At 40.9% G+C, this 27,778-nt stretch overlaps 2 protein-coding genes across 8 annotated transcripts in view; one reads left to right on the top strand and one right to left on the bottom strand.

Annotated features, from left to right (window-relative positions):
• Positions 1-27,778, top strand: part of ZSCAN10 (zinc finger and SCAN domain containing 10) — a 128,926-nt gene that overhangs the window by 87,326 nt on the left and 13,822 nt on the right. For 3 of the 7 annotated variants that reach the window (XM_020995668.2, XM_078152630.1, XM_020995667.2), the window contains exon 1: positions 26,270-27,624. The exons of 3 other annotated variants lie outside the window; for them this stretch is intronic. The gene's annotated coding sequence lies outside the window, so the exon portion shown is untranslated. Of the gene's footprint in view, positions 1-25,949; positions 26,031-26,269; positions 27,625-27,778 lie in introns of those variants that run through there. One more of the 7 variants, XM_020995663.2, reaches the window with a different exon arrangement.
• LOC110214509 (uncharacterized) lies at positions 38-26,379 on the bottom strand. The gene is made up of 5 exons (XM_078151718.1): positions 26,071-26,379; positions 25,057-25,192; positions 11,122-11,187; positions 8,132-8,210; positions 38-3,814 (listed from the first exon to the last, which is right to left on the bottom strand). The coding sequence occupies exons 1-5, from the start codon at positions 26,377-26,379 to the stop codon at positions 3,808-3,810; spliced, it is 597 nt and encodes a 198-aa protein (XP_078007844.1). The 3' UTR covers positions 38-3,807.

Here is a 27,778-nt window from a genome sequence, read left to right as displayed (position 1 = left end):
AAGAAGACTTTTATGAATTTCAAATCAATGTCTTAAATAATATGTTACTTTAGGTTTTATTTTACAATTTAATGAAAAAAAATTATATTTCCAATTTAGTAATTTTTAAATGGCTAATTTTTTCCCACCCTTTTCCCTGCTAAATCCTCTCTGCTCCCAGCATAAGAGATAATACATGTCCGCTAAGAATCTGCTTAAGAGAATACAAAATTCCTATTTCTAAAAACATTTTAAATAGTGGTAGACTATAAGAAGTTTTAGACTTCATTTAGGCTTGATTCTTACTGAGTCAAGAGAGAAAATCCTACAAAGTGAAATGATCTGTGACTCGGGTGAGGATGGATGATCTGCAAAAGCTGTGGAGGGATCCCATTACTGTGAGGCCGCTTGTGCTTGTTGAGGTTGGACCACTGACGGAAGCTCGGCCACACTCCCAGCGAGGGTAGGATTCCTCTCTGGGGTGCACACGCTGGTGGGTGAGCAGATCAGAGCTTCTGCTAAAGCTCTTCCCACACTCAAGGCAAGGGTATTGAGCACTCCCCGATGCCATTCCCATAAATGTCACAGCTGTAGGGTTTCTCCCCATTGTGGTTCCTCCAGTGTTGAGCCAGATAGTAGCTGGCACTGAAGCCTTTGGCACACGCATCACAGAGACAGGGTCGCTCTCCAGTGTGGATGACAAAGGGCAGAGCCGTTGCTGAAACTTTCACCACAGTCAGGACACACATGGCCTCTCTCCTGTATGGGTCCTCTTGCGTATGTTCAGTGCACTGTGATCTCTAAATATTTTCCCACATTCATCACAGGCATATGGCTTTTCTCCAGTATGGAGTCTGTGGTGTCTAACATGCTGGGCCTTCTGACTGAAGTTCTCATTACCCACAGGGCATGGATAGGACTTTTCCCCTAAGAGGGTTCTCCAGTGGGTAATGAGGTTAGAGCTCTGACTAAAACTTTTCCCACATTCAGGACTCCATTGTATGGGTCCTGTCATGCCTGCTTAAGGCTGAACACTGGCCAAAACTTCTGCCACACTGACTGCATTGGTAAGATTTCTTTCTCTACAGTATGGTTCTGCATGACAGATGAGGTGTGAGCTCTGGCAGAGGCTGATGCCACACACCTCATGAAGAGGGCTTCTCACCTCAATGGATTCTCAGGTGATTGTAAAAGCTGGAGCTCTTCCTGAAGCTCTCCCACAGTTGTCGCAGTCATAGGGTTCCCTGTGGGGCCTCTGGCTTTTCCCCAGCCTTTTTGCTCCCAGTAGGGCAATACACCACTTCTCTTTCTCAGGAGTTACAGTAACCTTTATAGAACTTCCCTTTCTTTTGTGTCTTTGATACTGATCCTCATGGCTTTCCCCTTTTTCAGAGGGGATCTCTTCTTTTGTCTAGGCTGAGGGCATCCCTTTAGATTCCCCACTGGCAAGCCCTTCACCTCCACTTACACCTTTAATTTCTGTAGAAAGAAAAAAAGAGTATGAAAGTTTCCTAACCAGGAGGGTAGAATGTACTTAGTAAGGTAGGGAACAGATAAAAAGGAGTGAGTGTCTCCATATCCTCTTAAAAAAACTCAGAAATCCTGGAAGAGATCAAATTAGCATTAGAAGTTCAGAAATGAAGTTTACATCATTCCCCACACCTTCCACAGTCTAACATTGCCATGAGGGCAGGTCAAAGTTATGGGTGAGTAAGGACTAGAGGGACAAGGCACGACCCTTGGTCTGTCTGCCTCAGTTTCTTCATTTGTTAAATTGAAATACTAATATCTGCCCTACCTAACTCACCAGTATGAGGATTTGTATAGCAAGCCCTAAGATCTGGAAACTATCCCAGGAGACTTGGGTGTTAAGATATGTATTTGGGCTACCCACTTATGAGATGTATTGGCAACCATGAGTTAAAAATCTCAACTCCTTTAAACAGGAGGGTGGAACAGCATTAGACCAGTGGTCAACAACTTAGAACAAGACAGAAGGAATGGGAGCTAAAGTTAATCAAGTAAGCTTTACAAATAGCCAATCACGCATCAACTTTAAAAATCTCTATTTTAAAAGCCCTATTAAAAACCTTGGTATTTGGGTAAGAGTCATCTTTTAGTCATCTTAAGTTATATTGCCTGGGAAACATTATTATCTTAAAGCAGTATAAATGGGGGAAACTTCTCAATCTGGGCCTTGTTCCTCAATATAGGCATGAAGTGGCACATGAAATAGCTACTTAGAGAAAGACAACTGCATGTTCCAGAATGCCGCAGCTTTGGGGCAGGGGAGGGTTGAGGCATTCCTGTACTTACATATTTGGTAATGTCTTTTATTGTGAACTTTTTTTCTCACACATTATCCTTTTAAGTAAAATTACTTTCCCTTTGAACTAAGTGCTCTTATTCTACAATCTTTTTTTTCCCCAGTAAAGCTGCTTTTACTTTCAACTGAATTTAGATATGTGTCCCAGTTGCCTCGTACAATCTTGAGCCTGAACCAGAACACTATTTCTGTAATTATTATTACAGTTATTTAATTAAGCTCAAGGAATCCTCTCACTGAGTGATTTTTGTAAGAGAATTAGGATATATTCCCCATAGCAGCTATACCAGAAAAGATAATGTAAAATAGGTATCTTTTTAATTAAAAGCAAAAGTATAGTAATTTTACTTAAAGAGATAGAGTACAAGGAAGAAATTCACAAGTAAAAGATTTACATATCACCACAACTCTGGGACTCTAGAGGTCAAGTGTATGCAACACTCTAATTGTACAGATTAAACCCCAAAGAGGTTGAAATGATTTGGCCAAGATCACAAAGGTACATGGCGAAGCAGGAATTTGAATGTAGATCATCTGACCTGAAATCTAGCACTCAAACTATCGGGAAGCGTGAGGCACAGAGAGGAACCTACCAAATTCACAGGGAAGAGTGAGGAGGCAGAAATTTCTATAATCTCTGGACAAGAGGGGCAACTGGGAGAATGGGAAGGCTGGCAGAAGGGAAGGATTCAGACGAAGGGAATGGAACAAGGAAGTCCTCCCTCCTCTCTATTAAGAGCACTCCATGGGGGAGGAAGTCAGTGTCTATGGTGGAAGACAGGGGCTTCCCGATGTGTTCATTCTAAGGAGCTGATGCCTTCTCTGAAGAAGTGTTATACCTCAATGGACAGGATCCTGCCCTAGGGAAAGGGATATTAGAGCTTCTGGGGACAGTTGGCAGAAGAGAGGAAGCTAGAGGAGGAAGAAGAATGACAATTAGCAAATGATAGACGGCAAAGCATTTTGGGAAAGAGTGAACTTAGGGCAGAGCTGAGCTGCATAATTTGGGACACAGGGTAATTTCTACCATACAGTGGCTGCTCCCATCCAACACTGCTACCCTCACCCAAATGATATTCCTAAGAGTGAGGCACAGTTGGAATAAAATTTTAAAGGAAGATGGGGCAAAATATAAAGGCAGTAAAAGAAATTAGAAGGGGGAACTCAAAGCTAGTACTTTAGAAAATTTAACTCTTTAAGGGTTACAGAGAACGTCTAAAGAAGGAACAAATAAGGATATGTAGTGAATGGATCAGAAAATCAAATTCAGCATAGACTGGAAGGGAAGAAAAATAATGAAGAGGACAAAGCGAAGAAAAACCTTTCAGAAAAAGCTTTAATGTTCCTTTGATGATATCTTATTGGTGCTTCTCAGTTGGTTATGTGCGTTAATCCATCACTCAATCAACAAGTGTTTAACAGACAGTTACTTTGTGCCTAGCACTGCTAAGGTGCTGGGGATAGAAGTCCAGTGAATGAAACAATTCTTCTTCACAATGAGCTTATGTCCTAATAGGGGAGAAAAAGAAGTACTTTCAGCTCCTGGAGTCAGAAGACACAGGTTCAAAGCTCAACTCTGGCATTAGTTATATGACTACAAGGAAATTAATTTACTTCTTTGAGCCTTTGCTTCTTCATCAGTAAAATAAGGATAGTATTACCTACCTCCCGGAGATGTTGGAACAAAAGCACTTTGGTATACTACAAAACACTATAAATATGTGAGCTAGCATTACTGCCATTTTGTCCCTTCAAAATGTACTTTTCAGAAGTAACTCCTTTCTCTTTCCTTTCTTTTCAAAGTTAATCCCTTTTCACTAGTTTTTCAACCTAAGTAGATAAAACTTTAAGGTTTCCATTTAAAATTGTGACCTGTTCCTAATGTATCAAATTAAACAAAACAGAATTCTGTTGATCATTCCTAAAACCACTCCATCCAGTGGCAAATAAATAAGTTGTGTTTTGGTGAAAACATCTTAGAGTGCTTTCAAAAAGATCTGCAAAAACTAGAACACAATGATGGTGGTTGCTAAAGGCATCATCATCACTTTTTTACTTTCAGAGAAGTGACGATATATATTCAGGTTTAATTCTAACCCCCCCCAAAAAATGAAAAACTTTCCTGACTTTTCTTGCTGTTCAGTCATGCCAGCTTCTACATGACCCCAAAGGGGTTTTCTTGGCCAAGATACTGGAGTGGTTGCCATTTCCTCCTCCAGTATGTCTCCATTTTACAGATGAGGAACTGAGGCAAACAGGGGTTAAGTGATTTGCTCAGGGTCACACAGGTATTAAGTGTCTAAGGCTGCCTTTGAACTCAGATCTTCCTGACTCCAGGCCTACTGAACCACCTACCAGCCCTTTCTTGACCTTTAATATCTAAATCCAATTACTGTCCCAGATCTCTCACTTCCTGCTAAACTTTTAAAAAGCTGCCTATACTCCATGCCTTCCTATCCACCCAGCCTCTCTTTCCTCAATTCCTTGTAACCCAGGCTTTCACCCTCATCACTCTACTAGAGTCTAAGGTTAATGACATCTTAAACAATAAGGACAATGGTTTTTTTTCAGTTCTCAAAGTTTCCTAGCCTTCTCTGCTACTTCTGACCCTCTTAATGGATAATTCTCACCTCTCTCAGCTTCTGAAACACCACAGCCTATAGCAGTAAGCTAGGGGACCAGATGGCAACAGTGGTGTCCAGCAGAGGTGGGCAAACTATGGCCAGGACAGCCAACTCTGGCCCATCTCCTGTTTTTGTGCAGCCAATGATCTAAGAATGGTTTTGAATTTGTGTCTAACAAGTTTTACTGGGACACGGGCACACTCATTCATTTACATACGGCTGCTTTCATGCTACCAAGGCAGAGTTGAAGGATGGAGACCATCACTTCCCACTTTGGCTCAGCCCAGTGACAAAGTTAAAATCTGACAGTGCTTTAAGTGCCTCACATAAGGCTGAACCATGACATTTTAAAAAATTATTACCAGAGCATTCCATTATGTCAAAACAAGAGCAGAGCCTTGGTTTTAAGGTATAGCAGAGTCTGGATTACAGACAGTTCTCAATTTACATAAATTCACATTATGCAAATTTGACTCAGAGGGCTCCCAGCAGGCCAGGCAGTGGCAGGGGTGGTTGTAGCAGCTGCTGTACAGTCCAGGTGCATCCCCACACCAGGGGTCCCCCTTGCTTCAGTAACTGAAGGCACTCAAGCTGGGAAGGGATGGCAGGGGGACAGGGGGACAGGCACTGAAGCCTCTCTGCCTGTGGAGCAGCCCCAGGAGGTGTTGGCTGGGACACGGTTGTATTTTGTTTTCAAATTAGATGGTCAAGCAAAGTATTTATTATGCAATGGCACACTAGCTCAGCTAAAAGAATACACCATAGGTTGAAATCACATCACAAGAATCTCAACTCACAGTAAAGCAATGGTCAGAAAAATTAGAAAATTTAAAACAAAGTATTTCGTCACAGCAGAATTTCTTGACAAAAACAAAAGGTGAAAACGAGGCTTCAACCAAAATAATTTTCCAAGTGGCTCATTTGTTAGCTAAGCAAGGAAAAGGTATTTACTGATAGCAAGTTAATTAAATTGTGCTTGCAGATGCTGAAGAAGAAATGTGTCTAGAGAAAATAAACTTCTTTAAAACTATTAGCCTTCAATTAGTTTCATTCTGTTATTTTTATTTATTTATTTTTAAGGCTTTATTGTTTGATAATTATTTTATTAGTTCAATTAAAATCATAAGCTTGTGGATTTGATATCAGTATTTGGCAGTATAAAAAGGAAATCAGCAATTTTTGATTACTCTGATTTATTTTTAGTTTGATTATATAGGATGTGAAAAATGATTTTTAGACTCAGAGCTTCCCCCAGCCAGCCCCCTTCTGAAAAGTTGTTCAGAAGAACATTAGTGATAATGAGATTGCATTGGGAGCTGCCCAGGCTTGGGTAGAGAAAGATTCTTCTGCCTAGACAGCCCAAGACTGGAAGTGGTCTGGTATGATGGGAGGGTGGTCTGATAGAACAGGTGTTTCCTCTTAGAATGATGTCAGGATGATATCAGCCCCTGTTGAAAAGGCATATAACTGGGCACCCTAACTTTCAAATCAAACCAGTTCTGGACTGGCCCCCTTAGACTGTAACTCCCATGCAATGCATGTCAAACCAGCTGAGAGAAACAAAAATGTGGACACACGACCTAATCGTTTGTTTCTTTCTTAAAACAAACTGTTTTTAGGGTCAACGAGGATAAAGCTTCCTTCTTTAGGAAAAGGTAACCCTAACAGCTAAACCAAACTACCATAGTCTCTTAAGTCTAGGATACCTATTGATTTAGTGATTAGATAGAGAAGACTTCCATTTAGTAGCAGATAATTTAGACACATTTCTTCTTCAGCATCTGCAAGCACAATTTAATTAACTTGCTATCAGTAAATACCTTTTCCTTGCTTAGCTAACAAATGAGCCACTTGGAAAATTATTTTGGTTGAAGCCTTGTTTTCACCTTTTGTTTTTGTCAAGAAATTCTGCTGTGATGAAATACTTTGTTTTAAAAAGCTAGGGTTCAGGGGCAGCTAGGTGGTGCAGTGCATAGAGCACTGGCCCTGGAGTCAGAAGAACCTGAGTTCAAATGTGACCTCAGACCCATAATACTTCCTAGCTGTGTGACTCTGGGCAAGTCACTTAACCCCAATTGCCTCACTAAAAGAAAAAAAAAGCTAGGTTTCCCTTTCTGGAGGGTTGATCAGCAGCTAAGTCCACCTTTTTGGCAAATGGAGAAAAGCTAGCTAGAAGTTTAAGTCCTCTTGCCAATCTTAGTGTATAAGTTCCTTTTTTTCTTGAGCTAGAGTTTAAATTGAATAATGACTCTTCTCAGGAAGATGGGGTGGGGGGGTGACTGTTAACCACTGACCCCAAGTTTCTCTTTCCCAGTATACTTTCTGGTTACAAAAGGCACTATCTACAGGTAAGGACTTCTGGAACAGGATTAAGAAAGTCAGGAAGAAGCTAGTCAGGTGATCTGCTTCATCCAACTGAATTATATTCAAAACAAGTTTCTGTAATTTTTTTTTCCCTTTTTTGATATAAAAGCAACTCTCTACATCACTCCTAGTCTCTGACCTCTGGGACTCAGGTGACCTGGTTTGATATGCAAATGTTAGCTTTGCAAATTAAATCATAGACAGCTAGGTAACTTTGTCCTTAGTTTCCTTTGTATTTCAGATAATCAATTTTAACAAGTACTTATCTGTGTGAAAAGCCATTTTCAAAGATGAATTACATAAAATCCCATAGGTAGCAGCATTAACAGATGAACATTTGTCATTCATAGGCAACACTAACTTTAAACCCCAATTAAATGTTATCCCCCCAAAAAGAAATGCATTCTTCTCATTAGTATTTAAAAATTTGTACTTTATTATTATATTTTTGAATTTTGTCAATTAAAATTTTGTTTTCTCTCATTATTTAAGTACCAACATAATCACCTTGATTTTTGCTACTTCAATCTCAAAGTCTGAAATATTTACTATGGGGGCCTTTACAGAAAAAGTTTGAGGACCCCTGACCTAGAAAAAAAAACCCATTTGTAAGAATAAAATGAGCAGTATCACTGTATGAAATATTAAATCTCAGTGGACAGAAAAAACAAACTTATAGAAAGCTTGGCAAGAGATCCAATTAATGCCCAATCATCTTTACAGCAATTAAGGATGACACTGAAAACAGTAAGATAAAAAATGAAACAACCTTCCAGTATTTCATGTCAATGGAGATACCGTACCACATTTGGCCCCTAACAGAACAGCTTGTACTCACTCAAATACACAAAGAGGAGGTCTGTGCTGAAAACCACAATGCTGAGAGGGGAAGGTATGGGCTCTCAAGACATCAGAAACTAAAAATAAATAAATTAATAAAAATATAACAAAAGTTTAAAACAATCAATATTTCCATTTAAAATTATGATTCTTTATCAGGTTTAACAATAGGTATTTATTTCAGTACAGACTTCAAAAGCAAGTTCAATTTCCTACACAAGATTAAGAGCCATCTACAAACCAGCTACATTAACTTCTTTGCTGTTCCTCACAATGGACACTGTCTCCCATCTCTGTGCCTTTGAACTGGCTGTTCCCCACACCTGGAATGCTCCTCTCTCCTCACTTCACCTCTTGGAATCCCTCATTTCATTTAAGACGTGGCTCAAGGGCCACCTTTAGCGTAAGGCTCTTCCCAGCCTTCTAGCCAGTAGGGTCTGCCCTCCAAGTCACCTTCCATCTGCTTTCTATATGTTTTGTATATACCCATATATGTGCATCTTGTTTCCCTCTTTGAATGTAAGCTCCAAGTGGGCAGAGGTTCAAGAACTCTGAACTTTCTTTTCATGATCATAATTATTTTTCTCATTCCCTTTTCCCCTCTGCCTTAGGGCCCTTCGCCCTGTTCTTCACCCTCACCAGGAACTCGAATTCCTCTACACCTCAGTTCTTTCCCAGGCCATCCTCACAGCACACTCTCCTTCCTTTCCCTATCTCAATCCCTTGGTGAACGAATTTAGGTCTAACACAATGGTCTACACTGGAGTCCCTCACACCCATATCCTACCCTCAAACATGCCTTGCCCATCCTTAGATTATACCCATTATCTATTGCCTTCATTCCTATTCACATACCACTGAAATTGAGCAAGAGAAAATCATGAAAATATGCTGAGTCTGCTACAAATGTACATTACATAATTTCAACTGGGCCCTCAAATACAGCAATATACTACCCGACCAATGCACTATCCCACTCACCACAGTGGCTTTTCCAAACTTTTTCATCCTTCCTTAGGCCCCCATGGAATACTTCATTGTAAAAAAAAAAAAAAGCCCCATTTGCTGAGAACTCCCTCTACCCTCTCACTAATCTTCAAACTCTATCTAGTGACTACCTCACTGCTGCCTACAAACATGTACATGTTTCCCACACATGTTTCCTTACTTTAAACTATCCCTCCTATCACACTGTATCTCTCCTCCCTTTCATGGGTAAACTCTTTGAGAAAGCAGATTATCTACAACTGATGCCTCCACTCATTTGTGTTGTTGTTCAGTCACGTCTGACTTCATGATTCATTTGGGGTTTTCTTGGCAAAGACACTGGAGTGGTTTGCCATGTCCTTCTCCAGCTTATTTTATAGATAAGAAAACTGAGGTAAACAGGGTCAAGTGATTTGCTCAGGGTTGCACATCTAGTAAGTGTCGGAGGCCAGATTTGAACTCAGGAAGATGAGTCTTCTGACTCCAGGCCCAGCCCTCTCTCCACTGTGCCACCACCTAGCTGCCCACTTTTACTCTGTTCTAAATGCTTTGCAGTCTGGCTCCCAGTCTCATGACTCAACTGAAAATGCTCTTTCCCAAGTTACCAATGACTTCTTAATTGCCAGTCCTAACGGCCTTTTACAAATTCTCATCTTCCATGAACTCTGTAATCACCTTTCCTCCTGGCTTCTCTCGCCTCTCTGGCTTTTTGTGACACTGCTGTCTCCTGGTTCTCCTCCTGTCTGACACTCCTCAGTCTACACTGCTGGATCTTCAAGTCATGACTGCTATTTGTAAGTGTTCCCCAAGGTCTGCTCTGCACTCTTTTCTCTTCTTCTCTTAGTGATCTCATAAACTGTCATGGGTTCAAATCTCACCTCCATGCAGATGATTTTCAGATTTATTCAGTCCTAACTTCCCTCCAGACCTCCAGTTTTGTATCTCTAACTATCTATTAGAAACCTCAAACTGGATGTTCTATAAACAAACACCTCCAATTCAACATATCCAAAACAGAATTCATTATCTTTACTTCCCTGACTCTCCCGTATACCACCATTCTTCCAGTCATTTATCGTCTTTGACTCCTCACTTACACTCACCCCAAATATCCCAATCTGTTGCCAATTCTTGTGATTTCTACCTTCACAAAAGCTCTCATTCACTTCCCCTTCTCTCCACTCCCACAGCCACCACCTTGATAGAGGTGCTCGGCACCTACACCAGAGACTGCAGTCTCCCAGTTGGCCTCCATACCTCATCTTCCCCACTGCCATCCATCTTCCATTCAGCCGCTGAAGTGATTTTCCTAAAGCACAGTCTGTCAACCCTCATTCAATAAACTCCGGTGGCTCCTTATTACCTCCAAAATCACATATAAACTCCTGTTTTGATTTTACAGCCTTTCACAACCTGACCCCTTCCTACCTACCTTTCCAGTCTTCCTCTATCTTACCTCTCATCCAGTGACACTGGCCTCTTCGACCAAGACTCTCAATCTCCCTGCCCTGTAGGTATTCACTGGCTGTGCTCCAGGCCTGAAATGCTCTCCCTCCTCACCTCCATGTCGTTGTGGGCTCCTTTAAGACTCAGTTCAGATCTCCCCTTTTAGAAGAGGCCCTTCTGAGTCCTCCTCACCACCTGTGCCTTCGCTGGGAGATTACCTTCCATCTATTCATTTGCATCCTCCGTTAGAAGGTGAGCTTTCTGAGAGCAGTTGATATGTTTCTGTCTTTCTTTGTATCCCCAGCACTTAGCACGGTGCGTGGAATATGAACATCATTCTATCATATGATCCTTCAGCTATTATTTGTAATATCATGGTTTGCAAGATGTGAATACCTACATTATCTCACTGGATTATTAGGAGAAAAGTGCTTTATAAACAATTAAAGCACCACATACATATGTTAGTATTATTATTCTACATTGGAATAATACTATGCCACAATGCCTAGTGTGCTAGACTTGGAGTCAGAAAGACCTGGATTCAAATCTTACCTCTGATTCTTAGTAACTGTTTGGCCATGGGTAAAACACAACTTCTCTGTGCCTCACGTGCCTCATCTGTAAAATAGGGATAATATCTATTAATAACTATTTAACTCACGGGGTTCTTGTGAGGCTCAGATAAGTTAAAATAAGTAGAGCAATTTCCAAGCTTTAAAGCATTATATAAATGCAAACTATCATTATTGTGGTCAGAACCCTGCTTCTATTCCCTTACTGACTAAAAGGAATAGCCCCGAAGTCAAGCCTTTTAAACACAAAAGACATCTCCCTCAGTACTGGGTCTAGTTTCTTGTACCACAATTTCACTTCTAAGGTCTCATAACTGGCATCTCTTTCCTCTGCCATCTAAATGAATTGCTCTAGTTTCTGTAGCATTTCTGCTCATATTTTTGAGACAATACGATCATCTTTTCAGATTCCCTTCTAATCATTCTAGCCTTTAACTCTGTAATTCTCCTCTCTTCCATATGCCCTAAGTTCCTGCCACCCCAAGAGGATTTGGTCTCCTCCAGACATTAGATTTCTGCCTACAAAGGGCCTCTTAATCGTCTGCATTTTCTCCAGACTTCTCTTGTTATGTTCCTTCCCAGTTAAACAAAGCTATTTCCTCAGGGGTTCAACTGCCAGATCTTCTCCACACAATATTCCACAAGCACCCATTTCTTCCTACCATCCTCATTCATGGTCCCTCCCCCAAACCATCGAGCACCCGCTGAAATAGATTATCTCGCTGAAAAAAAAAATACCTTCCTTTTTTATAGGAATACCATGATTTTCAAAGACTGAAAACTGCAGGCCTCGGCATATTACCCAGAACCAGTGTGAAAGACAATGGAGAAATGTATAAACATAGAATCATAGATTTAGAGCTGGAAAGAACTTCAAAGGCTCTTCAAGCAAAGTGTTAAGAGAGTGGGATAACAAGGGGAAAACTTGAGTACTGTACTGGTACCCATGAAATGTTACTAAAACCTAGGCTAAGTTCTCTGGTACGTTGGGTAGGTTGAATCCTCTAAGGAGGACCTATGAGAAAACATGGAAAGGCTGTCCTGCATAATGAGGGAATACCTACAGTCATGAGATCATAGGTGCACTGAAGAGTATAAAGCACTTTCATCATAATCAAGCAATCAATCAACAAGCATTCATTACGTGTCTACTAAGTGCCAGGGGATATAAAAAAGAGCAAAAGTAGTCCCTGTCCCCAAGGGGCTTCTGTTCCAAAGGTGGAGACAACATGCATACCTAAGATAAGATACTGAAAAGGTAGAAGGTAACAACCCCAGAGGGGATGGCTGGGGGGGGGGGCAAGGGACAAAGAAAGGCCTCCTGCGCAAAGTGGGGTTTGAGGTGAACCCTGAAAAATGCCAAGAGTTCTGAAAGGCAGAGGTAAAGAGGGAGAACATTCTGTGCACAGGAAACAAGCAGTACAGAAAGGTGAGAAGTGAGGGTGGCCTGCATTAGGATGGTTGCTACTGGAGCGAGAAAAGGAGACATAATGGGAAGATGGTATACCGTAAGAAATTATAAGATGAAACAACTAAATGGATATGGGAAGTGGGAGTGTTAAAAGGTAGGCAGTACAATCAGTCAATCAATCAAGCATTTACCTAGCTCTTATCAAGTCCTAGTGATGGGGTGCTTGCGTGCTTGTGCTTGTATTTGAACCCCAATTCCTTCCAAGTCCCAGAAACACTGCCTCTAACAACCACTCCCCAGCCCAAGGACACTGTGCCTAGCAGTTATTCATACATGGGCCTCAGCACGACCCTTGTCTCTCTCGCTGGTACAGCTACACAGAGCTGGGCTGCTCAGGCCCCAGCCCCCAGATCATGTATCTGGAAGCCTCCCAATTTTTTAGTTGTGAGAAAGCTTTCCTCTGTTGCAGAGCGTTTTCTCATTAAGACAGAGGGAGAGGGGTGTCCTTGACCTGCCCAAGAACTCTTCCTCTTGCCAGACCTCAAAGATCCATTCCCTTTCCTGTCCGGTATACTCCCTGTACTTTCCCATCCATAGCCCCCAAAGACACCTGCATCTTTGGATTACCTCATCAGTGTTCCTGGCGTTTCTTTCCCATGCTCTTTTCCATATAAACCCTAGCTGCATTCTCAGTCTCTTGCAGGTTCCTTAAGAATCTTTGCCCGCTGAAAAGTGTAATAATAAACTTCTTGCATCTTGGCATTAAAGATTGCTTGAGTTTGTGAATTCATTCCAGATGACCCATTTTGTACTTTGGGTTTTGAGGAGTCCCCAAACCTCTCAGCCCTCGTCACTAGGCACTTGTGAATACAAAGACAAAAGTGAATTGTCTCTTCCCTCAAAGGATTTACAGCCTGTCTTGGGAAACACAAGTTTATGACCTAGACATAAAAGGGCACATCATAAACAAAGTGGAAGAACAAGGAAAAAATTATCTTTCAGATCAATGGATAGGGAATGAGTCCTGTATAAAAAAGTGATGGGATTACATACTATAAAATGTTCAACTTTGATCATATAAAATTTAAAAGTTTTTGCACAAACAAATCTAATATAGTGAAAATCAGAAGGGAACCAGGTAACTAGGGGTGGAAATCTTTGCAGCAAATTTATCTGACAAAGACTTAAAATTCAAAATATACCAGGAATTTGTTTAAATTCCTATGACTAAGAACCATTCTCCAATAAATAAATGGTCAAAGGATATGAACAAACAATTTTGTTTTTTTTTAAGGCGATTGGGGTTAAGTGACTTGCCCAGGGTCACACAGCTAGTAAGTGTCAAGTGTTTGGTCTGAGGCCGGATTTGAACTCAGGTCCTCCTGACTTCAGGGCCAGTGCTCTATCCACTGCACCACCCAGCTGCCCCTGAACAAGCAATTTTAAAGGAAGAAATTGAAGCTACCAACAAGTATGTAAAAAAAAAAAAAGGTCTAAATCACTAATAATTTGAGAAATGTGAATTAAAACAACAACCTCACAGCCATTACACTGGCAAAGATAACAGAATAAAATTATAAATGTTGGAGGGACTGGGGAAGAGGGGTAAATTAGTACATAGTGGGTAGAGCTGTGAAGTGGTCCAGCCATTCTGGAAAACAATGTGAACTCCGCCACAAAAATTACTAAACCGTGCATATCCTTTGATCTAGTTATACCTCTACCAGGCCTATCTATGCAACAAAGAAATGAAAGAAGAAAATGTACAAAATGTACTAAAGGATATTTATGTTATGCCACAGTTATTTCAATATAATTTACTGCCCTGCAGCGGTGTTGCTCTGAATTAAAATTCAGGCACCAAATCACAAAATAATGATGAAAATATTCTGTGTCATCGTGCTCCAAAAAAAAAAGTATTTCAATCCACAGCCTTAATGGGGTGATACAGCTACTGACATTACTGTTATTGAGAATGAATGGGTAATATCTGTTGGGAAAAAAAATGCCACGTGCGTAGGATTTAAAGCTGGATGTCATTTGTATTTCCAAATGATAACATTGCTAAGAAACATGCTATGGGATAAAACAAAATTTTTAAAAAGAAAAAACACACACAAGTCTATACAAAATAAACAGATGACTGCCCCTGCTCACATGGCACTTTTTTCACTACAACATGATATGTCCACACATGCTTCTAGCTCCCTCTGGCCATTTTAGTCCTCTTCTACAACTGCCTAAGGTTGTCCAGAAAGCAGTTCTTTTATGTTTCCTTGAGTTTCCAACCCCTCAGTTCCCCAAGATGACACAATTCCCGGTTTTCCATTCCCCAAAACTAGAGAACGTGACCTGTTCTTTTCTGTGGCTCTTGCTCTTTCAAGCTCTTCATCGCCTCCCACCAATCACCTCTGTCACTCACTCCCAGTCTTGCCCTTACCAACTCTCTGAGCTCTCCGGTCTATTTTCCTGCCTTTGTCATTCATTGTAAGACTGCACTTTGTCTCCTTGTGTCACCGGAGTCAAGGAAATTCTCCCTTTCCTGTTTGAATATGATTGGGTGAAACAGCTTTCTCAGTTAGCCTCTACTGGATAAACATCTAGTATGTGCACTTCGGTTCAAAGCCCTAAACTAGGCAGTGGGGGAGAAACCAAAATAAAGAAAACATTCTTTTCCGTTTTTCTGTCGTTCCTGCTATTTGCCCCCATCTTTCTGGATCAAAAGAATGTCTGTATATGCCTAAAGCATAGAGGTCTGGTCTGCCACATGTTCCCAGGTAGACTCCAAGGGAAAACTATGACCTCCTAGTCAAATTCTTCAATGCTAGTGACCAGTACACACACACATTACCTAGGTGCTGATTTGCAATGGCATTGGGTCTCATTGACTAGAGTACATAAAAAGAAGATAAAAAATTGAACAAAACTAGGAGTGTCAGCAGCAGGCAAGGAAATACTGCATTCATATTAAAAATGATAAGCCGGGTCCTGTCTCTGGAAATCCTTAAACTCAGTTTCTTTATCTGCAAAATGGGGTTAATATTTTGAACTCCTTTCTTCATAGGACTGTACTAAGTGTAAGTTATCATTATTTTGAATTTTAAGGGACCTGAGTTGTTAAAACACTTGTTGTTTTAGCATCAATCTACAAACTACCTTTCTGGTCCTTACTGTCCACTACTCCCCACCATGTACTCTAGGCTTCCACTAAACTACACAAATCACTATCCCCTATACTTGTCTCATGTTTTCCCTTGGTTCACAATATCTTGTTTTTAAGAAAAAGTCTTTCAAGAAAAGGTTTCTGAGACATTTTTTAATCAGACTTTTCAGTTAAAATGATAGTATAAAAATGTTAAGGGATCCAAGCTTCTCAACTACTGAAAAAGCCTAGAAACACCAAAGATAAAATTATATAAGAATACCAAAACAGAAAATGAACCAAAAAAAGTAAAGAACTATTATTATGGCTTTTTATCTTTTTGTGAGGTGAGGAGGCAATCTCTGTGTGATTTGCCCAGGGTCACACAGCTAGAAGTGCCTGAGGCTATATTTGAACTCAGGTTCTTCAGACCTGGGGCTGGTGCTCCATCCAGTCTCTGCACCACCTTGTATAACTGCCCTTAGAACCATTATAACTTGAAAATTAACTTGGGGTAGGGAAGGGATGGGAGAAAGAAAAAAAAAGAATTGAAAAAAATTCAATTTTACAAAATCATTAAACTAAATTTAATATCTGGATGAACATCTCTCCATAGTTATAGCCGCCTCAGTTTTCCTTCAATACTGTATTAAAGATTATAATTTTCGTAATGTTATACTTAACAAGTTCTGATACAGGAAAGTTACAATTTGTTACTATTAATGTCTTACTAGTTTAATACATTTCAATTAACTGTCCTGTAAGTTCTTGGTTTCTATAATATCAATTCACAATGTATTTATTATTATTTAATATTATTATAGCCAATATTAGTTCAATAATATTTATTAACAGACAATGCTTTATATTTTTGTTTTGATTGTTTTCTGAAGTGATGGTAGCCATTCCTAATTTTTGGAGGCACAATCAATATTATTCCAGTCTCTCCAAGAAAAAAAAAAGAATTCAAGAAAATTAATTACTATACAAATGAATCAATAACAGAAACAACGATATTGGAAAGACATCTTCAAATGAACAACACATTTGTGGAAATTAAATAAGAACTAATATTAAGTAAATCATAAGAACACATGAGAGTCTGAAATTTTTTTTTAAATGGAGAAAATTTTAAAAGGTGCTAAAAGAAAAAAAGATGAAAAAAAATGAATAGTATCCAGAAAACTTCAAAAATGCCTAAGAAACAAACATGTCTTAATACATAGGAAAATTGCTTGCTAAGTTGAGGAGAGAGAACCAATGAATTTTCCCCCAAGATACTCTAGGGCTGGGACTGTTAAGAAACTTAGCTGACTGATTTCCAAAAAGAAAGCATGCAGATTCTAGAGACAGGCCAGAAAAATGGCTCCTAGCAATCTCAAGATCTCTGCCATCCCACAAAATTTAGAAAAACAAAAGGCACTGAATACATTTCAGGAAATCTTTAAGACAACATCCCAGAATTAGCAATACAAATAGAAAGAATGTGCAGGGCTCAGATAAGGAAGGACCCAAGATAGACACATAATAGTTCAACTATAACATTTATAGTGAAAAGATTTTACATAGGAAAATTATGCATATATGTATACATATGTATAAATCAAGATTATAGCCCCCCTTTCAAGAAAAAAAAAGGGGGAAGATAAGAAAACTTGAAATACAACACATTCAAAATTGACACCTGGCAGGAACCAAGTATTATCTAGCCAGAAAAATCAATATTCATTTTGAAGTTAAGAGACAGACATAGGAGAAGCATTTAGACTTTGAAAAGTCATCCCAGAGAGATGTGCACTTCAAAGAAATCTCTGAACTACTAGCAAAGCCTCCCAAACAAAAAGTTAAGTGTTTTAAATAATACTGAATTGTGCAGTTTTATGCTAATGTGAAAAATGAAAAGAAAGTTATCTACAAAAGAACAGAATACAAAAATAACAAAATTGGAAGTGGATAACCTAATTACATTCAACTCGCCTCAAAAGGAGGATGATTCAATGCAAACATTTATTAAGCACCCATTATGTATAAAGCACTGAACTAGACATTTCTGCCCTCAAGGAACTTACATTCTATTTTGGGAAGACAAATAAATTAGTAATTATAAAAGATGTACAAAGTAATTTCAATAGAGAATGATTCAAGAAGATGTCCAGACAGACCTCTTCCCAGAGGTGCAGGTACTGAGCTGATCACACCTACAGGAAGCTGGGGATTCTGAGAGGCAGGTGAGAGGGGTGGGAGAGGGCCTTCCAGCCACAGTCCACATACAAATACAAATACAAGGAGGCAGAAAATGGAATGTTGGAGGGGAGAGAGGAATCAAAGGGAGGAGGATGCCACAGTTTAATTGGAATGGAGGGAATGGTAAGGAAAGTGAAATGAAATAAAACTGAAATAAAACCTAAGCTTATGTAAAAGTGGGACTCTGAAATGCTTTAAAAATGCCAGGCTCTCTGTTTCATCTGACAGCCTCTCAAGTTTCTGAAGAACATGTCCCCCCAAGACATCTGTTCTCCATTTCCTCAACTGTTCATCCCAGTACAGTTTCTTTCTGAATGTCTTCCACTGTGAGGATGAGAAACACGTTCAGGAAATGGTGGGCAAAAAGCCAAGGAAAGGTCTAGGTGGAGTCACGACAAATTTAAAGTACAGGTTAACTCCTACACTATGGTGAGAGGTTTTGTTTAAAAACAGCAGAAGATGGTAAAATACAAAATACTATGAGAAAAATATGGGTTTGATTCCTAAACTAAAAAAAAAAGCTGAGAAGGAAAATAACAGAATAATATTGTTAACAGAAATTGATGCAAAAATATTAAATTATAATACAGAAATATGTAAAAAAACCCAAAGGATTTATAACTAATGCAAGAATGGTTTAATAACAATGTAACCTATTACTATGAAAATAAAGGCTATATGTGAGCATATAATAATAATAGACACAAAGACAGGCTTTGTTAAATACAACATTTATTCATGTCAAAAGATTGTTTGGCATTTCAAACTCCACAAAATCTGGCTCCTGCCCACATTTCCAGGCTCACTACACATTTCTCTCCTTCACACAGCCGATGTTCTGGCCAAAGTGGCCTTCCAGCTGTTGACTGTTCTCCTGCCGGGGCACCTCAACTCCCAAACTTGGGAGGCATCAGGCTCCTGGGCCTAGGATGCCCTCCTGCTACACCTCTCTTTTGCCTCCCAGAATTCCTAGCCTCCTCCAAAGCTCAGCTCCAGTAGCACCTCCTACCCCAGAGAAGACCTTTCTGGATCAGTGCCCTTGTCTCCCCACAATTATCCTGTATAGAGTTTGTATTTATTTATGTGTTTACATGTCCCCTGTTCTCCTCAGGACGTCAATAAACTTGTTGAGACCAGGGGATATTGATTTTTATGTCTGTATTCCCAGTGCCTAGAATCTGCTGCCTTATTACTTGCTGAAAGAAAACGTCCACTTTTACCACTCCTATTCAAATACTTTTAGAAATCTAAGTAGTTAGGGGTGGGGTGGAAGGGAAAGAAAATAAACACTTGTCAGTCAGGGGCAAAAAAAGAAATCTAAGCAGTGGGGAATGAGGCATGAAAAAGAAAGAAATAAGCAACATGGAACACTTGCAATGAAGAAGTTAATCTCTATTTGCTGGTGACAATGGCATATAACTAGAAAATCCAAAGTAGTCAATTAGAAATGAATGGCAGGGCAGCTAGGTGGCACAGTGGATAGAGCACTGGGCCGGAAGTCAGGAGGACCTGAGTTCAAATGCAGCCTCAGACCAAACACTTGACACTTACTAGCTGTGTGACCCTGGGCAAGTCATTAACCTCAATTGCCTTAAAAAAAAATTTCTTTTAAAAAGAATGGCAATAATAAATGACTTTGTAAGTTATAATAAGATAACTAAAATCATCTGAATTCCTATACACCTACGTGAATCAATGAAAAGTGATAAAGAAAAACCTTTGACAATACTGACAAAAATGCATAAAAACTGGGACTAGTACAAATTCAAAATGTAGCATAACACAATAATTTTTTTAAACTCCTTGGTACTGAAGGGGGAAAAAAAATCAATGGAACACAACAGAGTCCAGAAATTGAACCTAGGATACATAAAATATTCGTATTTGACAAATCCATACCTAAAAACCACTGCACACTAAAATCACTCTTCAATAAAACCTGCTACAGGCTCTCATGCCCAAGAGGCCAAGCTCAAACTTGCTGACCCAGCAACAGTGAGACCAGGGCTAAGTTACTTCACTAGCAAAGTTGAGGGCTAGGCTGGGTAATCTCTAAAACCTTTTTTTCCCCCGGAAAAAAGCATGCAGCAATCCTTGATTTTATGTTGTAAACTAACCTAATTAACGAACAACTACTTGAGAAATGTTTACTGATGTTGGAAAATCACAAACAAGTGGATGAATCAGTCACATTAGAGATAATTCACCTCTTATGAGAGGGTTTTTCTGAAAGTTTAGACATATTTTGAAAACTGAAAGAACAGGAAGGCTAGCCTTTGTTTTCCAGCTTATGAACAAACAGGAAGGTTAAAAACAGAATTAACCTTAAGTATCTGGCTTTTAAAGTTTCTAATGCTGACCTGGCAGAAATATTTTTTATTCACATTTGTAACTAGTATTTCTTTCTTTCTTTAAATAACTGAGTTCATTACTGTTTTTTAGGGGCAATGTAACATAATGAAAAAAGGATCACATCTGGAGTCATTAGATTTGAATTCAATTTCTGGCTGCCATTTACTAGCCATGTGACAGGGGAAGTCATTTCATCTCTGAATCAATTTCCTTACTGGCAGAACAGGGATCGCCTTCATGTAAGAAGGAAGAAAACACTGAGAACTCCCTATATCCAATCTGTTGCCAAGGTCTCATGATTTCACCTTAGCATCATGGCCCTTCTCTCCTGTGACACTGCCATCCCTCTGATTTAGGCCTTCCTCACCTCACACCTGGATTATGGGAATCTGCCTGCCTCAAGTCTCTCTCCTCTGCGGGTCTCTGATTTTTCTAAATAAAGTGCAGGTCTGATCATATTATCCCTCTATTCAATAAACCCAGATACCTTCCTGTTGCCTTCAGGATTAAATACAAAATGCTGTTCCATTCTATCTCTTCCAACAGATTGTCCCCTCTGTCATCCCCACTCTTTCCCTTATTTTCAATCTCTCTCTCTACATATATAATCTAGCCTCCAGTCCCCATCTTTCCAGTCTTCTTACACCTTACTTCCCTTCCCCAGGAGTACTCTTCCATCCAGTGACGCTGACTTCCTGGCTGTTCCCCAGCAAGACATATCTCTTGGTTCTGGGCATTTTCTCTGGCTGTGCCCAATGCCTGGAACAACACTTTCCTTCTTCCACTCTGACCACTGACTTCTGGCTTCCTTTAAGTCTCAACTAAAATCGCACCTTCTACAGGAAGCCTTCCCTAACACCTCTTAATTCCAGTGCTTTTCCTTTCTTAATTTTATTTCGTATTTATTCTGTATATTTTTTACACATACACACACACACACATTTACTTGTCTCCCTCACTGAACGCATAGGGCAGCTAGGTGTCACAGCAGATGAGTGAGTGCTGGCCATGAAGTCATGAAGATTCATCTTCCTGAGTTCAAATTTGGCCTCAGACATTTATACTAGCTGTGTGACCCTGGGCAAGTCACTTAATCCTGTTTGCCTCAGTTTCCTCATCTATAAAATGAGCTGGAGAAGGAAATGGCAAACCTCCCCAGTATCTTTGCCAAGAAAACCCCCAATGCGGTCAAGAAGAGTCAGACATGATGGAACAACAACTTCCAATTAGTTTACAAGCTCCTTGAGTTTAGGGACTGTCTGTTGCCTCTTTTTGTATCCTTGGCATTTAGAGCAGTACCTAGCACAAAGTAGGCACTTAACAAATGTTCATTGTACTGTACTGGCTCCATCCCTACTTCCTACAAACATGTTCAATGTCTCCCCTATCCTGAAAAATCACTCATTTGATCTATTCTTCCATGCCTGATAACTATGGTCCTACTATATCTCTTCAGCCCTTTGTAGCTAAATTCCTCAAAAAAGCCTTCTACAATAGGTGCCTCCATTTTCTCTCCTCCTACTCTCTCCTTAACTCATTATAATCTGGTTTCCAACCTCATCATTCCAACAAAACTGTTCTCTCCAAAATTGCTAATGACCTCTTAGTTGCCAAATCCGAAGGCCTTTTCACAATCCTCATTCTCCTTGACTTCTCTGCAACCTTTGACACTATTGATGAGAGTACCTCCTTGGTACTCTCTACTCTCTAGGTTTTTAGGACACCATTCTCTCCTACTTATCTGACCACCCTTTCTGTCTCCTTTGCTGGATCCTCCTCCAGATCACACCCTGTAACCACAGGGGTCCCTCAGGGCCCTCTTCTCTTCTTCTTCCACACTACTTCATTTGGTGAACTCATTGGCTCCTATGGATATAACTACCATCTTTATGTTGACAATTGTCAAATCTACCTTTCCTGCCCCAATCTCCCTCCTGACCTCCAAACTCCCATCTCCAACTGCCTTTCAGACATCTCAAACTGCATGTCCCACAGACATCTTAAAGTATGTCCAAAACAGAATTCATTTTCTTTCCCCTTAAACCCTCCCCCCCATACATAAACCTTATAAACCCTACCTTCCCTATTACTGTAGCGGGCAACACCATCCTCCCAGTCCCTGAGACCTCAGAGTCTCAACCTAGGAGTCATCTTGCACTCCTCACTATCTCTCACCCCCATATCCAAGTTGTTACTAAGGCCTGCCAATTTCACCTTTGCTACATCACTGGAATAAGTCCCCTTCTTTCCTCTGACACTGATACCAGTCTGGTGAAGGCCCTCATCACCTCATGCCTTGATTACTGGCAATAGCTTGCTGCTGGATCTGCCCACCTCAAGTCTCTCCCCACTCCAATCCACCCTAAACTCAGCCACTAAAGTGATTTTCGTAAAACACAGATCTAATCATGTCATATACACACACAGAGCGACTCAATGAATTCCAGTGGCTCCCTATTGCCTCCAGGATCAAAAATAAAATGCTGTTTGACTTTCAAAGCCCTGTCATAACCTAGGCCCCTCCCTACTTTTCCAGTCTTCTTATATACCTTACTCCCAAGAGGTACATCTGCACAAGAGCCAAGATCTCTTGGCTTTGGGCATTTTCTCTGGCTACCCCCAAGTCTGAAACGCTCTCCTTCCTCTACTCTGACTACAGGCATACCTTGGAGATATTGCAGGTTTGATTCCAGACCTCTGCCATAAAGTGAATATTGCAATAAAGTGAGTCACATGAATGTTTTTGTTTCCTAGAGCATATAAAAGTTGTTTATACTATACTGTAGCCTATTAAGTGTGCAATGGTATTATGTTTAAAAATATATACATACCTTAATTAAAAAATATTTATTGCTAAAAAAATGTATCTATCATCTGAGCCTTCTGTGAACAGTGCTGGTGGAGGGTCTTGCCTCCATGTTGATGGCCGCTGCCCAATCAGGGTGGTTATTTGCTGGAGGTTGGGGTGGCTGTGGTAATTTCTTAAAATAAGACAACAACGAAGTTTGCAGCATCAATTAACTCTCCTTTTCCCTTGAATACTTAAGAGGCCTTGTAGGGTTATCAACTGGCTTAATTTCAATACTGTTCTATCTCAGGGAACAGGCAGGCCTGAGGAGGAGAGAGTCAGGGAAGGGCCCATGGGTGCAGCAGTCAGAACACATACAACACTTACGATTAAGTTCACCATCTTATATGAACACAGTTAGTGGCACCCCAAAACAATTATAATAGTACCATCAAAGATTACTGATCACAGATAAGCATAAGAGATAAAATAATAATGAAAAACTTTGAAATATTGTAAGATTTACCAAAATGTGAATTGGAAAAAATGGCACCAATAGACTTGCTCCAAGCAGGTTTGCATAAACCTTCAATTTGTAAAAAAAAAAAAAATGAAAAAAACCAAAAACACATTATCTGTGAAGCTCAATAAAAAAAGGTATGCCTACACTGACCTCCCTAGCTTATGTGTGTGTGTGTGTGTATGTATAGATGTATGTGTATATATGTATGTGTGTATGTATAGATGCAGGTACGTCTGTGTGTATAGATAGATGTGTGTATACGTACACACATTGTGTGTGTATATGTGTATGTACACACATACACACGTTATAAAAAAAATGACAAGAACAACAGACTTGTAGGAACCAAGGTTTGAGTCTGGCTCTAATGCTCACATGCTATATGACTTAACATCTCTGAGCTTCAATTTTTTTCAGCTTTATGATGGGAAGTATAACATCTAAGGGGAAGGGAAGGGAATAAGCATTTACATAGCATCTACTAGGGGCCAGGCACTGTGCTAAGTGCTTTTAAAAAACAAACAAATGGGTATTATCTCATTTGATTCTCACAACCACCCTGGGAGGGGGTGCAATTATTATTATCCCCATTTTACAGCTGAGGAAACTGAGGCAATTAGAGGTTAAGGAACTTGCCCCTGAGGGCAAGACCTGAGAAGTCTTCCTGATTCCAGGCCCAGCATTCCATCTACTGTGCCAACAGCTGCTTTATTTTGCACTATGTTTTCTTACAAGGCTGTGATGAGAAAAGCATTTTGTGAAGTTTAAAGTGATATCAAAATATGAGTTATTACTATCTGGGGAGAAAAACCGTCAAAATAAATCAGTGTTTTAAAATATTATAGGGATTGGCTAGGATGGAAACCCAAACTTGACGATGAACTGTGAAGATTATCAAGGTTATCCCACACAATAAAAACACACTAGGTCAAGATGAAAAACATATTCCTATGTGGGAGATTAAATAGATTTGGACAAGATTATCTGTGACTATTTCTGAACAGAAGTTGTGAAGGCAGTGTCAGAAATGCTGAGCCCAATAATTTCAGTATCTGCCCCTGAAAAGAGAGCCAGGAGAGTGTTAGAAATGGCCACTCCTAGGAAGAACTGACTCCCCAATCCACAACCATCATCTTTCCACTCTACAAAGCTGGAAGCCATCATAGATGCTTCTTTCCATTGATGATTCCTCTCCAAGGAAAGCAGTTTGTCTTGTGCCTCAAATATCTAACATAATTTTGATATCTCAACTCAATCTTCACTGCAATGCTAGTCGTTTTCTTCTATAACACCTAATGTCCTAGCCACTGGGCCTTTAATTGCTAACTCTACCAGCTGCAACTTTATTTAAAAAAAAAAGCATAAAAAACCCCTATACCTGCAAGATATTTTTCTTCCATAGAAACCTGTCCTAGGATGTAGGTCTCACAAAAGGCCCAACCCCATGGTCCTTACCCAGTGACAGCAGGTTCCTGTAGTTCTCCTGCATAACATCCCCGTACAGCCCAGAGTCCAGCTGCCCCCATCCCCCTTCTTGGGTAAGGTATATGGCCACATCCTTAAAAGCCACTGCCATAGGCCTTGTTCCTGGCTTGGAGAAAGGAGGCAGGGAAGGGAGAAAAGGGGTACAGGGAAACAGCCGAAATATGGGCAATCTAAGCATCAAGCGTATACTTTAGAGCAAGGGTTCTTCACCTTCTTTGTGTCATGGATGCCTTTGGTAGTCAGGTGAAGCACTATGGACCCCTTCTCAGAATAATGTTTTTAAATGAATAAAATAGGTAAGTTTACAAAGGAAACCAATTATATTGAAACTGGCTATAAAAATACTAAGTATCAGGGACCCCAGGTTAAGAAATCGTGTTTTACTGGGTGGGAGGGTCTAAAAGCAAGCCTGGAGGTCAGGGACAGGCCTGGAGCTACTGTTTCACAGATCTGCTCTTACCCCCAGTTTTTCCCCTGTAACTCCTTCCAACATCTTATCCCCTTCTTCCCAACACCTAGGTCTCCAAAATCCCCACTCCCATCCCTTCTCCTCCTTCACCTCTCTCTTCCTCCCCCTCCATTTTCTATCCCTTCTTCTCCCCACACCTCCCCTCCAACCTCACTTTCTATCCTTTCTCTTTCCCCTTCACTTCTCATCCTTTTCCTCTCTCCCTTCCCACCCCTTTTCCTTCCTTACCTCACTTCCCATCGTTTCTCCCCATCATTTCCTATGCCTTCCCCTACCTTCCCAATCCTTTCCCCCCAACTCATTTGCCATTCTTTCTCTCTCCCCATTTCCTATCCCTTCCCCTCACTTCCATTGCTTTCTCCTCCCCCCTCCAGACCCCGCCCCCACTTCCGTCTAAACATCCGGTCCCAGCAGGTTCTGACCCCGCCCCCTTCTCCCCCGCGCAGATGCGTCACGGCTCGCGAGCTCCACTCAGGTGAGGCCCGAAGTCCCAGGATCCTCGGGCCCGCTCTCACCGCTCGGGGTCCGGACACGGGGTAGCGGCTCCACCCGGCCGGAACAGCTAGCCACGGGCGGGCACTTCCCGCAGAGTCGCTTCTCTGAAAAAGGGCCGCCCAAGTCCCGCCTCGCAGGCCCCAGGCTCCGCCCCGGCGAGGGGCCTCCCCTCCCCCAGCCTTGGCGTGAGCCGCTCCCGGCGCTGCTGGGAGGGGGCGGGGCGCGGCCGAGGCCGAAGAGCATCGTCCTAAGAGGGAGGAGTTCAGGTTGGGCCCGGCCCAACTCCAGCTCCGGCCCCCGCCCCTCACCGGCGGGGTGAGAGCGCGCATTTGAATCGACCATAGATAGCCCTACGGAGGTTGAGTACTGGCCCCCTCTTATAGAAGGAGAAACTGAGGCTCTGAGCGTTACTTAAGAATGATTTTCCAAGAGGAACGTAGCTCTAAGTCTCGTGCAGTTTCATAGGATGATAAATTTGGAGATGGAAGGGACCTTACAAAGTAATCTACTAGGATTATTTACAGATGAGGAAATTGATTGCTGGAGAAGTTGAGCGACTTGCCTAAAGTCACAGTCATTGATCGGGAGTGGGTGGAAATTTAAATTTAAATCTTATCATTCCACATCTTTCTACAGTACTGTACTTCCTTAGAGGGAAGGGGAGGGGGACTAGATGCGGACCTTTGAAAAAGAAACATTTGGAAGTCAACATCCTCAACTGAGCCCCCCTGTAATTAAACCGGGAGACCCTAGGAAAGCCAGACAGGCCAGGGATGCAGTAGAGAGGCTTGGGAATTAGTTTAATGGGTGAGTGACACAGCAAAACACCAAAGTATTGAAATCAACGGTATCATGACTACCTTTACTCTTTGTCTTCCAAACGAAACAGTTTTCTCTCTTCACTACCCTAACCCCCATTTCGGTTTTACTCCTCTTACCTGTTTTAGGATTAAGGGGATCACTGAAAGTAAATTTCCTTAGCCCTAGATCTCTTATTTGCCTACTAGGGGCCAGTCATCCAGTAGAAGGAGACAATGGTATCTTGCCTGCAATTAACCTACCGTTTGGTTGGAGAAACTAGACCTAAATAGATAAATAACGAGTAGGTGCAATGACAGTAGATAATTAATCAAGGAGATAGTTTGATTTGGCAATGGATGTCTCAGATGGCATATGATTAATTAGTGAATGAGTGGTAAAAACCAGTGTCAAGAACAGAGGGTGACAGGTGGAATTGTTCACATGCACCACACCCATGAAAAACTTATGCATATCCAACACTTGAAAATCAGTCTGCTCTATGTGGTACCGTAGAAATCCCTTTTCCTCGGTACTGGCTCTTATCCTGATAACTGGAACATTAAGGGTTAAAGCTCTGAAGACCCTCTAAGTACCTGGATGGGACTAGAGAAGGGAACTTCCTGTTCCCGTGTGTTCTCTTATCTCAGAACTGCCCCAGGGTGGAAGTGGCAGGATCTTGGTCCTTGGAACCCCAAGGAAGAGAAATCCTACTGGAGAGGAAAACCCCATCTCTGCCTCCCCCCAACCCCAACCAAGTGCTGCCCCATAGAAAGGTGAGTCTGAGGGACTAAGGGTGTGGGCTTGACCTGAGATGTACCACAGTGTTTGGAGAGAAGGAAGGGAGAAGGGAATAGGATGGGGATAAGAATGAGAAGAATTTGTCTCAAACAAGATTGGAAATGACTCCAAAAGAAAAGGAGCATGGAT

The sequence above is a fragment of the Phascolarctos cinereus genome, unplaced genomic scaffold (assembly GCF_003287225.1).
Source record: "Phascolarctos cinereus isolate Bilbo 61053 unplaced genomic scaffold, phaCin_HiC Scaffold_4;HRSCAF=312, whole genome shotgun sequence".
NCBI lineage: Eukaryota > Metazoa > Chordata > Mammalia > Diprotodontia > Phascolarctidae > Phascolarctos > Phascolarctos cinereus.
The sequence above is the reverse complement of the archived record's forward strand: the minus strand, read 5'-3'. Positions and strand labels throughout refer to the sequence as shown.